The sequence below is a fragment of the Styela clava genome, chromosome 4, assembly GCF_964204865.1.
Source record: "Styela clava chromosome 4, kaStyClav1.hap1.2, whole genome shotgun sequence".
Classification (NCBI taxonomy): Eukaryota; Metazoa; Chordata; class Ascidiacea; order Stolidobranchia; family Styelidae; genus Styela; species Styela clava.
In genome coordinates, this window is record NC_135253.1 from 7,677,138 (window position 1) to 7,691,835 (window position 14,698).

Below are 14,698 nucleotides of genomic sequence, written 5' to 3' on the forward strand. Positions count from 1 at the left end.
TTCTTGGGTTGGAGATTTTCCAAAACTTTTTTTTTAATTAGGTTGCTTGAAAAAATGTTGGGAATCACTGAGCTAGAATGCAAACCATTAAACCGAACTGCAGAATGTCCCATGGATTCCTAGATTTACTGAAAGCAATTGTCAAAGGCATTAAATACATTCAATATGTTCTTTTCAATACCACGATGCTGAATATATTCCGTCTTACAAGCTCGTCTCAGATGCGAGGTGCCTCAGATAAGCTTTGCTATAGTACCACTTCAGTTTTTGTTCTATATGTATGGCCTGCGTACCCCTAAAGCAATAAAATGCAATCAATCCAAAATTATTACAGTAGAATAAACCATTTTAGAAGAGTCATACACCATATTAGAAAGGACAGAACAATTTTGGAGTGGCACGACCAAAAATGGACATTTTCAAGGAGTGAAACGGGTTTAAAAATCTAATTTTATTCAAGTGAGAATAGCTATCTATTCAGTTTAGGTACTGAAAGATCAATTAAACAAGATTTATCAGCGCAAAATCAGTGACCCTATGCTCCAAATTCATGTTTAATTCTTTGAAAAGGGTATCAAAAAGCCTCATATTTTTTTTTAGATTAGAAGAAATTCGAAGAGTGTAACAAAAACAGCTTCATTTCTCTTCTATATAATTTTTGTATAGGTTTTTGTTCAAATTACAAATTTGTGTGAGGCAATGATCAAATAAGAAGTCCTATTATAGATATATATAATATTGCCGGCAAACACATCTTTTCATTGGTCGATATACTTACGGATGTTATGCCAACTTTACATATTTTTGTGGTTTCCGCCATATGTTGCAACATTTTCCATTTGTCGTCGTTATCCGTCGACCAATCTTATCAAGCACACTTGAATGAGCAAAATCACTCTCGATGAAATACTAAGTAAATTGTAGATAATATTTGAATAGCAAATTTATTGAATAAACATACGTATCAAGCAGATTTATCATAGCTGGAAAAAGGAAGCAGAACTGCAAATTATGGGAAAATCATATTTATGAACGATGGAAATCGTTATCTTCAAATTTAAAGACAAAGCCTGATTGACATAATGGTTATTTTTTATATAAGCAACAAGTAAATCAGTTTTGTAGTGGTATTTTTCAGTAATGATATATATTTATTTGAAAAATGAACCTCATTTTTATTGGACACGTGAGGGGACCAACGGATCGTTTTGCTATTATGTTGGTGTTGTCCTTCATCATGGTATTCGTCTTCCTGTCGTCATTATAAAATCACTTTTCTCTTCCAATACTAGACCAATTGCTTTGAAGTTTTCAGTAGTTAAAGTTTTTTTTTTTTTGCCAGAAGGCTATTACTTTTATTTATTCCTCAATTTTCTATGAATCCTATGAAATGTAGTATTTCATCCAAAATTGCGCTGTATTTCTTTTTAATTATGGGAACACAGTTTTTAATCCGCCAAGCGTGCGGCCGATTCTGCAAATTCTTGCTATTGGAAACTAGGAAGTTTTTTGAGGGTACCGAGGGACTGCTTCGCTCTGGCCTATGTGTCCATATATTTGAGCATTTCTATCTTGTAGTTATCTGAAAATGCTCATTTATCTTCTTATATTCATCGACGAATCACGAAACTTTTATAATTTTGGTATCTGGTATCAATTCAAATGTCAACACTTTGCTACAAATAACCAACACGTTCACAACAAAAATCATTACGCGTATTTTTTTGTGTGACACTTTCAAAGCTTGGTTTAGTGTCCACCAGATCTCCTTTTTTGTAAGCTTAATTTGGGATTCGTTTGTGACCGGTGATGAACAAAGGACTAGGTAATAAAGTGAACTTCTAGATTACAAAACACCACACGCATGTCTACGTATACAAGGTCAACTGAAGGTGAATCGCGCACCATTTCATTGGTGGCACTGCAGCATTAAACATATATGAGGTCGATGTATTGTACACTTTCACTGTGAAATGACTGCTATAGGCAATTTGTCAACATTCAATTTTGGGACAGAGTAAAGAATAAAGCTAAAAGCGAGATAAACCATCGTTCCTGATAGCCATGTCGAGCAAGCGCTATATCAGATTCTATATAATTCATAATAACACAGCAATTCTGACCATTACAATATTTCCTTTTTCAATTTGAATTTTAACAGAGAATAGTTATCATAAGTTGGAAATACCAGTTTATTTGACATTTAAATAATAATCACGCAACATAATCAATTCATCAAGCAACTTACAAAATAAAAATAAAACTCATCATATTTAAAATGCAATAATACTAACTTGTAAAGAAACGAAGTTCATATTGGAAACAATAAAGAACGATAGTCTGAAAACAATTTTCGTGACATTTCTCGTCGTCAATTTAGTTTTATAATCCCAATAATCCATGGCATGCTCTACAGGTAATATATTTTATAGTTGCTTTAAAATGGTGATGAGTGGCATATGCATACGAGCTGTGGACACATGATGCTTTTGCCAGGAGGTACGACAACACCACCAAGTAGTAGTTGACTCCGATTCCCGCGACGTTCAGAAAACATACCAAGCAGAATGGTGTCCAAGATATCGAAAACGTCGCAACCAGTATTACAGCCGATCTTAAAACAGCCTTTTCCGGTGTGTAAGAATAATTTTTCGTCCGACTGATCAGTGCCTTCTCCGACATGTTCTGTGACGTAACCTCCACGATTGTTGATGGGACATCTGTCGCCTATGAAGTTTGAATAGAATATCAGTGAAAGTTTAGAATGAACGCAGGGTTTAATGAGAACGCAATTCCTACTTAATACTATGTAAATATGCGACAATGTTTAGTTTCGGTACATTTCGTGTCCATTGAGCAAAAGAAACGTTTCCATTCGTACTTACCGAACGTTGAAATACTGTTGTCGACGCCTTCGAGCCTACAGAAAATAAAAGTATAAATATAAATCTATGCAAGGGTATAAATGTATGTGAGAGATATTTGGGAATGCAGATATGATCCAAAGTCAAAAAACCCTACTGATGTATAAAATATAATATCGTACAAAAATCTGAATTGGGTTAACAACGTTCGATTCTACGTCGAGTGTAGAGGAAAACTAAATTTGCTTATATCTTGTCATATTCTATTTTGAAAGAGCATATAATCGAAGTGTCAAGTACAAATCGATTCAAATCGCTACGATTTGTGACTTTAGTCTGGTCCATACCTCAGTCAAGTACCTCAGACTTTATATAAAATGTTATTTGAATACAGCGGTACATGACGAATACCGTCATGACACAAGATAAATCGCGTTATTTAATTTGGGCCAAGACGAGCAACTTGGCAAAGGGCAATCGAGCAAACAATGAAGCAATTAGAATTTTTTTGAATTGACTCAAATCAAATCCAGTATTTGACAATGCGACTTAATAATAAGTCCACAGTAAAATGAATCAGTGTTTAATATATGCCTTAGAGTCCCAGAGTGATAAAATCTCTTTCTTACTTGTTGCGCCTTTTGTTTTTTCGGAATTTTGCTGTGGTAGATCTCTTCCTTCAGTATATCTGAACGAAAGGAATAAAATTTCCATTATCAATTTTAAAGGGACTTAGGGGATAAATTACTGCCTTGCATAAACATTATATTTTCACTTTCGTCACATCTCAGCTTCAAACGAGGGACTAGTACCATTGATATGTTTGGAGTTACTACTCCACTCTACTTTTTTATATTGCCTACCCTGTCAATTACTGTCGATTTCCGCTGTGGTGGGATTAAAATTTGGTACTCTATGATGCCAACACACTTTTTTGCATTGACTATGATTCTATGACATTCGCAGAGCGGTATATCAATGTTGTACCAAACGTAATATTGTTACTAAAATTGCTAACAAGTGTTATTTTCATGCGAACGGCACTCCCGTAGTATGTGAACCAAGATGGCGGACACCGGAACGTAGTATGTGTACCGGGTTAGAGTTAGGACATAATTTTATTCCAATTTTTCTTATTTTAGTTTTATTGAAAGTTAGGGGACTAGTCAAGTGACTCCCGTACTATTTGTACCTAAAATTATGGCTTAACCCCAACCTGGTACACATACTACGTTCCGGTGTCCGCCATCTTGTTTCACATACTACATGAGTACCGAAACTTCAAACACGAAAGATGTCGTGTGTTATGAAAAAAATGCAGCTTAATGAGTAACATTTGCTAAAATTATGCCACATTATAGAAACAAATGAGAGGGAGAGAAAAAAACATCAAAATTATAACCATTTCCGTACTACGCTAATTACCATAAATAGATTATTTTACGTAATGAATATATTTGAAGGTAACCAAAAACATAAAAAAGTATAATTGGCATACATGAAACAAGTGTTACAAGCACTGGAATACATATAGGGCTCTGGTGAGTGCAATGAGAAGATTAATAAAGATTGCTGTTGAATGAGCTTATTGTATGCAAGACTTATTTTTGTAATAAAATACAACCAACGTCAATTGAATATTTTAAACAAACGTGAACTTGAAGTAAGGTTTTCAAAAATCACAATTCTCTGGAACACAATGTTTTTTCCCCCGAATATTTACTTTCTTGTGTATTCCCGTAACAATTACCAATAGGTAAACGGTGACTTATTAATTGAAATTTAAAGCAGCCTCATGGATATCTTTTCGTTTCGAAACAAATTTCAATCATCGAATCATGATTGTAAATATCTAATCGTTTTCGTGGATTGCACTGCTATTTTCAAGTTTTCTAGTCATGTGTACCGAATATAAGTATAAACCGGATGAATCCGCCGCCATTTTGTTCTCGGAAGTATAGTAATCATAAATCACACCAGAACACGAAGGCAGCTACTTATACGTCCGGACAAAATGGCGATTACGAAGATATAAATCAGTTTGCACGCGCCTACTCGCGAAAATAATCTCAAAATAAGCATTAAAAATTTTGCAATGATAAAATAGGAAAAGAACTTTTTTGGGGTCAAGGACCTTGGAAACAGCCATTCCACTGATAAATCTTTCTCATAGTAAACAAAAAATATTCTTACGAAGCATCTGTCCCGCTACATACTGATCTAGATTGGGTCAGATATCTTCTTCCCTGCAATAAAAAAAAAATAGAGTAATTTCATATTCATATATCAATAACCACATCATAAGAATTTCATTCAGTCAACGACACTGTTTTTTATTTGCCTATGCCATCGAAACACCGTTACAAACGCTCGAAAAAGAGTGTGATTCATTACCCGAAGCAGTCGCGCTGAAAAAAGCAGCACAGAACCTCTCACTGTCAGCTTCAGTCCAATTCTAATATATATATAATTATCGAAAGTATATACCGCGCTGTTATATTCGATTTACATATATGTTATATATATGTGGCCAATCAGATGGTTAAATTTTCTTTTTTTTCGAAAATGTGTTGAAGATATCCAAAAACGTAACGGTCATAGCCTACTAAGTTTAATTTGTACAAATGCGACTTTCTGCGAGAAGTGGGCGAGGCAAATCAAATCTCAGAACGAGGATAATATTCTCGGCTTCGCAGTAATGTAGCATTTTAAAATACACGGAACCCTCGTCAAAAGTTAGCCTGAAAATCTTCAAAAAAATGTATACTTACTTTTCGCATTCTGATCAACTCTGAACTATTTTTCACTTCTTCGAATATCCGACTCATGCTGAAGCAAACGAACATGAGAGGCAATACGAAAGATGACAAAGACATTGCGACAAGGTACAATATATTGAGCAGTGTTGCATTGTGTCGGTCGAATATGCAACATGGAATCAATGTCTCCTCCACATAGCTTGGTACAACCGCAGTGAGTGGCCAAAATGCCCAGAATGCACTAGCATAATATATGTGAATTGTATATTATTGGTGTTTTGAAAGTGAATCGTCATTTATTTGCTTGAAGGAACCCTTTTGATATGCCCATTATTAAATTATCACTATTATAGGTTTTTCTCACTTTTCACTCGAATTTTGTGTCAAAACTCTGCTTCTGAGATAGGTTTCGCAAACCAAGCATATCATATTTGGGTATTAAATGAGGGTTTTCAATTTATACCTATATACAAACGTAAGACATTTAGCTCATAAAACTAATTGGAACTTATTTTACTCGTTCCGACGAGACCATGTTTCAAATAGTTAGGTACTTAGGAAAATCTACTGCATTACAATTATTCATTATGCAAATTTCTTTAGCTTGAAATAGATTATAGAGACACGCGCAGTGTATGCAAGGTGACGGATCTTATAGACATTGTCTAATTATGATCTCAGGGGCAAATGTACCCCAGTTTGGGAATCCCTACTCTGATTCTGTAGTACCCGTTTTTTACAGTCACAGGGCTAGAGAAGGACCATGATTTAATGGAATTGTATTTATAATTTAAATAATTCACCTGTGTATCCAAATTAAAATAACAACTCTAGATGGTCTGTAGTGGCACATACTCAAGCACGAATCTTCAGATCCAGATTTACAAATGACGACGTATCGATCACCGAACATGGCGGCAATCGTCAGCATAATATTGATGTGTACTGTCGACAATAGAAAGCCTTCCGTTTGACAGCTGATTACTTGAAAAATATATTGAACACAATTATTCTTGTATGAAGTACAAGAATAATTATATATATATTGATATAATGCCCATTGTTATCCTTGGTAGCGTACGTGAGAAAAATTAAATGATTGCCAAAGAGCCGAGTCGCGTATAATTTTATGTTTTCATTAATTATTGAAGGACGCAGTAGTCTCAAAATAACGAGTATCTGTAATGCGAACCTGGCATCGTACAAATTAAAAACAAATTACACGTGGGTATGAATCACAGACTTCGCAGTCAGTAATTTATCTCAAACAAAGCAGCAGAGGTAGGAAGCAACCTAATCAATATTACATTACATTATTTCGGTGTAATTTATAGATAATAAATGGAGAGTGCACGTTACTCTTTAATATTAAACACGATTTTGAAATTGTTCTTCGACTGCATTTCAATCTTCTTATTTTGCAAGTTAAAACGTGTTGTGCCAGAATAACAGCAAGGTTTACATAAAAATTAAAGATTCTCTTTGAATTAATACATTAAATAATTTAGAATGTAACGAAATATTTAGACACATACATGCGGATTTTGTGCTTAATACGATTCATGACCCCTCACTACGTCGATTAAGCCAATTAGAGAATTCGATTTTATTATTATATAGTTGAGGATGGACCGCTGATATAAAGCATGCTTACAGCCGGAACCTCCGGGACTCAGGCATGGCACATTAGACAGAGTTATTTTCCCCAATAAAGTTAATCAAACCTATTTTTATGTTTCAAAGTACTGTCATATATGCGTTTGGAAACCTGTCCAAAATATCTCCGTCTGATTGGATTCCATTCGCTTTTCAAATGTCTCTATTTTACAAATGAGTTATGGTCTCAAACAGTTCATTTTGTTTATAAATTTTATTAAAAAATTTATAATAGTTTATAACGCGTGACTAAAACTGAAAATTAGTTTATTTAAGATGCAATGATAAAAGCTGAATATGACTAATACGGTATATCGAAGCAAGATGCTTCTTTAATTGTTATATTAGTTGAACAAATAATATTTGGAAATCTATTTTTGACAGCATTTTAATAGGTTATGTATCAAAACATTTATGATTGTTTCTATTTACAATACGTTTTTGCGGGATAAAATGCATAACAATTTAACAAAATATATATATATATATAATATAGGGAATCTTTAAAAATATCCGAGCCGACAGACTCTTCTACTTTTATGAAGAAAACTGAATCTAATCCACGAGTTAATCTTTGTATACCGACAAGGCTTGGAGTAATTTCAATTTTTTAATTTGCCAACTACATTAGCCGCTTGATGGACGTTTATCGATGCCATTGTCGGAGTAGTGTTTCGAAAGTAGATTGAATAATGTAACCAAACTAATATTATTATCCCGAAATGAGTGAAAAAACAGTGAAATAATTTAGATGACTGGATTTAAAATCATGTTACAAATACTTAATGTTATACTAATTACTGTAATAAAATTGTAGTAAATTTAAATCAATTTTAAGGTAATAAAACATCACGTTGGAGTGAAACATACACATGTAATGTTTTCATTTTATCCAAGTGGGAGGAATATTCGTAAACTTCCTATTCAAATTCTCCTTTCTTCCAGACTAAATATAATAAATGAAGAAGGGCCAAATGGAACAGCGTTGTTTTACTTATCCCTTGTGGATTAAAAATTTAAAAACTTGTCGTCGATATATGTCATGTCATTCATTCAGAAATTAGATTAGGTGAATATCCGGATGACTATGAGGTTCACCGAGCTTATAACGTCTATCAATATTATTTTAAGAAAGAGCATTAAAATACGCTAATTCCACAACGATGGAATCATATTGTAAAACACACCACACTAGTTCACAAATAGAGGTGGCCGAAGTGATGAACGACTACTAAAACGTCATGAATTGTTAACAAAGTCACCTATTTTGTTTGTCATCGGGGACGTAAGACTTAAATTCAATATTCAAAACGAAAATTCTTCTTTTTCAAGTTGTGGTTTTGATTGAGAGTGACATTCTTACTATCGATTTGACGATAAATAACAAAAATCTATATCTATAATGAACGGTATACAAAAACGTAGTTTACGTGTATTCTAACACATTAGATATTTTAGAACGTCAGGAGATTTTCCACAGCGGTAAATATCGTATTACCGGAACTTTAGGTAATCACATACATTGGTTAATTCGTATGTTGGTTCAGTAATACATTACGGTACAATACAAAAGATAGTTCCAAAATGTGGTTTGTAAATGGAAAACAGTTGCATACGCTATAACTTTAATTTAAAATTTAAATGTTTTATAAAGCGATTGGAATATCTATGTTTGGGACCCTCGGTTAGAAGTTATCAAATGCTCGAATCGATGTCAAATCCAAACAGGGGGGAGCAGAGTTCAAACCCTAAAGATCTTTGTTTGGAGCGAAATTGAAAAACAACCGAGTGTGGAAAAATACGTTTTACCTGTCTGACTCAGTTCGTTTTAGTTATGACGAAAATTCAACTTGGAACATTTTTTGAGGGTTTGTTGGTTTAGAATAGATAACACGTGCATTGATAAATATAAACCTTTATTCGACGAAATTCTTCTATTTTATCTTATGTAATTTAATAACACATCTAAGACTAATTTCATTAGTTGAGTTTGGACATAGATATATGTTATTAACATGTGAAAATGCTGAAAACATCACCTCATCTGGGGCATAACAATATTTCTATAAGTCTAAGTGATTTCTTATTTTGAGACTTAAAATGCGGCTTAATTAATAATTAATAGGTAATCATTTGAAATATCAAAACCATTCCTTAATTTATGTTGTATACAATTAAGTACTCACAGTCTTCTGCACCTAGATTTAGCACCATTTTCACTCCAATTCTCAAAGCCATTACGCCAAGAAAAGCATTGTTAACCGCCAGATGTATAGTCAGCAAATTGGCAGCCTTTTTTCTTAGCCGCTCCCGTCTGTAATAGTAAAAATGTGAATTATTTTATTTGTATGATTGGTCAACATTAAATAACATTTTCTGGATTAGATTAATTTGTTTGGTGATTAAAAAGTGTTTCATTATCAGGAACTTCCGATTCGTGGAAATTTTTCACTCATCCATTTTCCTGAATGTACTCGAACCGCTTCTCAAAAATTACATCTATATCTCACACGAATACATCTATATGTAGGATTTTTTACGGTGATCTCGCTTTCGACTCTTGTATAACTAATTCTTGCACTTTTCTTTTAGGGTTTCCAACCCATGAATAAACTTGCTTAAAAACTCCATTATACTTTCAGTATTTCAGGGCAAATTTACTTTTGATCAAATTTTTGTCTTTGCGATATTGTTTAAAAATGTTTCAAATGCCGTTATGCAACAATTGAATTATCTTCGCAAAAACTGACTTCTTTCAATTCCCCATAATATTAATTCACCTCGAAATTCAATTGCAATGCCGAGTTTGCGAATAATGAATACCAATTAGCGAATTGATTATTCAGTTTTAACAAATAGGTTCAATGTGATTAGAAACTATCAATCTTTATTAATAATTAATCAATATTTAGAATTGCATAATGCCCAGCTCACCAGCAGCCAGAAAAATATGTTGAACGAGACGACTACTGGACTAGATTCCAAATGCTGACTATCTGTTTCAGTTAACAATTAAACGTATTGCTTGTATTCGAACTTCAATTCTTTCAATTCATATCGTGACATATGAGAAAAAATTTATCTATTTGTTTTGGATTTAGGCTCCTTATTATAATTCTTAGCAAGGTCATGATTACAAAAAAGCATCTTAACTTGAAGGTGTCGATGTGCAGACATTGTATTCACTTTAATCCCATAGTATGATTAAAAAAACTATTTAATAAAATTTTGTGTCGCATGCATCGATTTTCAACAACAAGTCTGACAAGAAAGATAATACGCTATGACAAAAAAGCACCTTGCAGAGTTTAATCCCGTATAATGAGCTTTGAATAAATATGAAAAATTGGAGTTCTATGAGTCACTATTAATAATATTTAATCTTCCCTATGTAGTTCTCAAAGTTAATTACAACATAACAATACTAAAATATATAAATACAAAGGTCCATTGACCAACGGCAAAACCGGTATCCGGTATCGAATGTGACTTACACTGAAGTCCGTTACCTGCTCATTTAAAAGATACATATCAACCTTTAATACAAGTCTATCTGCCGCAGTAAATTTACACCGGTACCGGCACGGTCCCACAACACTACCGGCACGGTAAGGCTGAGCACAAATTTTTACTGTTTTGCTGAAAAGATTGGTGGACAAGCCAGAAGAAATGTCCAAAAATATTTTGATTAAATTTCGGATCAAAATAAGACTTAGAGGCAATACCCAAAAGAAACCTTCTATCGGTTTTAAACCAATTTTATTAAATCAATAAAAATTTTGAATCAATCAATCCATTAGTTACAAAGAAACCCGATTTTTTTTCAACAAAAATCAACCCAGTAATCACAACAACATCCTCAATCTAGCAAAACGATCCACAGGTCCACTTCGTGTGCAAAAACCTTTCAGGCAGGAGCCATAATAGAAGGCTTGATCATATAAATTTGAAATTAAAGATGTGGACATTTTGTGTTTCGTAAATTGGAAGAATCAAACACCTGCATTTGAGTTGCATGTTTTGGAATTAATAGTGATATGAAAGTCAAATAGGACCCAGCAATTTATAATCATTCGTAATATTGAAAACAGGATATTTTAGTTTCAATAATGCAACTTACCTGCAAAACGTGTAGACAAGAAGAAGATTGCCAACAACAGATATCAACCCTAAGATCAAAAAGGTCATGGCTATTGACCCATAAAAGTTTCTCTGGGGAGTTTTTGCGGTCTCCCAGTCCGTCGTGGTTTCTGATAATCTGAAAATTGCCATTTGTTTATTCAACCATTCCAAATTAAAGCCAACTTGGCGATGATAACGATCATAACTAACAGTGATAACAATGTGTTATCAGTCCGGGGCTATATCTTGGCGTCCTGGTTGAAAATTTCTGTTCCTAGCCTATGTGCGGCCCTTTCGACTGGCCGAGCAAATCATCATAAAACAATCCTGGGCCTTCGAAACTCGTGGTCTTTTACGTTAAATTGCTTCTTAGGTGGAGGTGTATTCGAAAGGTGCGGTAATGTTTTTTTTTTATCAAGAACCATATATATATTTATATATAGATTCAAGTTCAAAATCTACGCGAACTTGAACAATTGGTTTTGTATTCTAATTTTGAATAGTAGACTAGTCATATTTCAGTCTCGAAGATCAATAACAGACTATATAAGACAGGAATTGTAAATTTTGAGTTGCTAAAAATTTGATTAGTAGTGGAATTTATTTTATAAGTACTTAATATCAATAAAACCAGAAAAATAAGAAATGACTTTTAACAAAAAATTTTAGTTTGTCAGAAGAGTCCCAGAAGAGTTGAAATGTAAGGTAATCGTTAATTAACCACGTCATTTTAAGTAAAGAAAGATAAAATGCACATAAACATGATTCCTTCGTAAAAGTCTTCATGCCATAAATGATGTCATCATTGACCTATCGACAGTTCTACTGAAAAATATGTTATACACCCACTGATTTCATACCAAATTATGTTGCATCGAAAATGTTTTAATGTAATCAAGGACAGTGCATTGAATCCGAAAAGTTGCAAGTGCAATTATACTAATAATACTGATTAAACACTGAGATACAAAAATTATTAAAACAGGTCATGTGGAAGTCGCCCGTCGTAAATTCATATCATCACATATATCGGTAGCATTGTATGCAACCGACCAAATCTGTAACTTTAGTTGTTTTATAGTGTTGATTTACAAATATTGCTTGGTAATTTGATATAAATGTAATACATATTGATGGATGCATTATAAAATATTTAAACTCTGCAAAAGTCTGTGCGCGGGCGGCACGAAACCTTGCTAAGTATCCTTTAATTGAAGATTGAACAACTAACAGAAACACGCTCACCGGCAGCCAGAAAAGATGGTAAACGAGAAGATTACTGGACTTGATTCCAAATGCTGACTATCTATTTCAGTTAACAATTAAACTCATTGGTTGGGCTTCAATTCTTTCAATTCAAATAATGACATAGGAAAATGTATATATATATATTTGTTTTTGCGCAATTAAGCTTTTATGCATAGCGAAGGAAGAATAACTAGATATATAATTGGCAAAGAAAAAGAATGTGTCGAAAAAGGTTGAGACCGACTGATCTAACATATGTGGACTATATAGTCAGTGGCGTAAGTTGGTATTTATTATTGCTCAAAGAACGATTTGCTTATGTTTAAATGTAAAATAATTGCATGAATCATCGTGTTTTATTCTGATTCACATTTCACATATTGTTTTATTAAAATATCAGGTTTCAATCATCCAATTTGAACCACTTGGAATCGATATTGAGACTTAGTGGCATTTTAGGACTTCCAATTTACGTATAACTTTGACTTTTGCAAATGACTTATTTACGTTTTGTCTTTATTTAATTCATTTATTAATGTTTTTATTTTTTATGAAAACCCCAGTTGAGATCGACCAACCTTTACTTTCAAAAAAGTGCGCGTGACCCTGATTTTCCAAAAAAGTATTTAAATTTTTTTAAAGTATTTGATGATTGTATGCTGTAAAAATTTTAATATCTGAAAAAAAAGGAAAAATGTGATAAAAAAATTATAAATGATTTGGAATTTATTACAATACGGCAATCACCAATCCTCTCCAAATATTGTGTAAGGTGTTGGACATAACGATTTCATTTTCAAGAAAAAAACTAACTAGAATGATTCCATAATTATGAATGAACGTGGATAACCTAGGTCCTAGATAACCAATTTAGGTCGGTTATTTATCGGGTTGTCGAAGGTGCGGAAGTCAAAGGCAAAGACCGATATGTTGATACAGTTAGTGACTACAATTGACGTCGTGAACAATTAGGAATGCACATTAAATTTTAAAATTCGATTTTGTCTTATTCCCAGGTGCTTGTCTTTTTGACAGTTATAACTAATTACGCAAATAACTTATAACATCGTGATCAATACGAACGCGAGATTGTGACGAGAATTGGAAAAACAAACTGTTCATGTTATAGCAAACTGACGAATATTTTGTAGCAAATATAGATTGTGTAGATATACCATACGCTGGCGAAAATGTTCTAGTTTTATAGCACGAAATATTAGTTGGATTTTGTAGTTCGTGATTCCTTGTTATTATATTTGTTAAATATTATTGCAGCTGTTCTTCGTTTGCATCAAAATTACAGCTACGCCAGATGATTCTATCATCTAACAATTGAAGGGATTATATAATAGAATATATTTCAACTGAAACGAATCAGTGATGCGGTACGTCAATATTTTTTTCCTGAATCAATTCTTCGGGGAATTTTGAATCAAATGTTTTATAATATTTCCCTTCAAAACTCTCGTTTTTTTTTAGATATCACAAATAAAAATACGTTTGTTACAAATCACTTTATTATAGAAACATAGCAAAATAAATAAGATATTGAATCGGTCAGAAAAATTATTCATTTCTATTTACTTTACCATAAAAGGAAGACTTACCCACTACTTCGTTCATACCCTCCATCCTGTAAAGTGCTCTCCATACCAACCTCTTCGGTTGCCATCCTTCGAGAACGACAGAAAAGTCACTGCCGCAACTGAACGGGAAATGAATACGCAGGCCTTTATATTTTGTCCGCTAAAAATCTACTCCTAACAAAATTATTATTTTTTCGATAACGAATCGATCGCTCCCTCTCGTGACTCCTCTCGGCGACTAAGAAGATTATCATTTTTTTATGGTGTTTACAAATTCAACAGCCTTTTTAATCCATCGCTCAGGGACTGACTAATGGGACTCGTAAGGATATCGGCTTGTGTATGTTATTCGAAAATACATTTATCGTTTGCAAGTATCAAAGCAATCTGATTTTTTTAATTTAAATATATATACAGATGAAAACAACTAAAGTCATTTCTATTCCAGAGCTGTATATACGAG

General features: G+C 33.3%; 1 protein-coding gene across 2 annotated transcripts; it reads right to left on the reverse strand.

The window, feature by feature from the left end:
- Positions 1-1,604: 1,604 nt before the first annotated feature.
- Positions 1,605-14,384, reverse strand: LOC120326787 (rhodopsin, G0-coupled-like). 2 transcript variants are annotated; one of them, XM_039393135.2, is made up of 9 exons: positions 14,257-14,384; positions 11,400-11,537; positions 9,466-9,593; positions 6,427-6,568; positions 5,636-5,864; positions 5,058-5,110; positions 3,494-3,552; positions 2,886-2,920; positions 1,605-2,727 (listed from the first exon to the last, which is right to left on the reverse strand). In XM_039393135.2, the coding sequence occupies exons 1-9, from the start codon at positions 14,319-14,321 to the stop codon at positions 2,383-2,385; spliced, it is 1,194 nt and encodes a 397-aa protein (XP_039249069.2). In that variant the 5' UTR covers positions 14,322-14,384; the 3' UTR covers positions 1,605-2,382. The 2 variants fall into 2 exon arrangements, with proteins under 2 accessions (XP_039249069.2, XP_039249068.2); XM_039393134.2 differs by having other exon boundaries at positions 1,607-2,727; positions 6,427-6,607.
- Between the last annotated feature and the right edge of the window lie 314 nt (positions 14,385-14,698).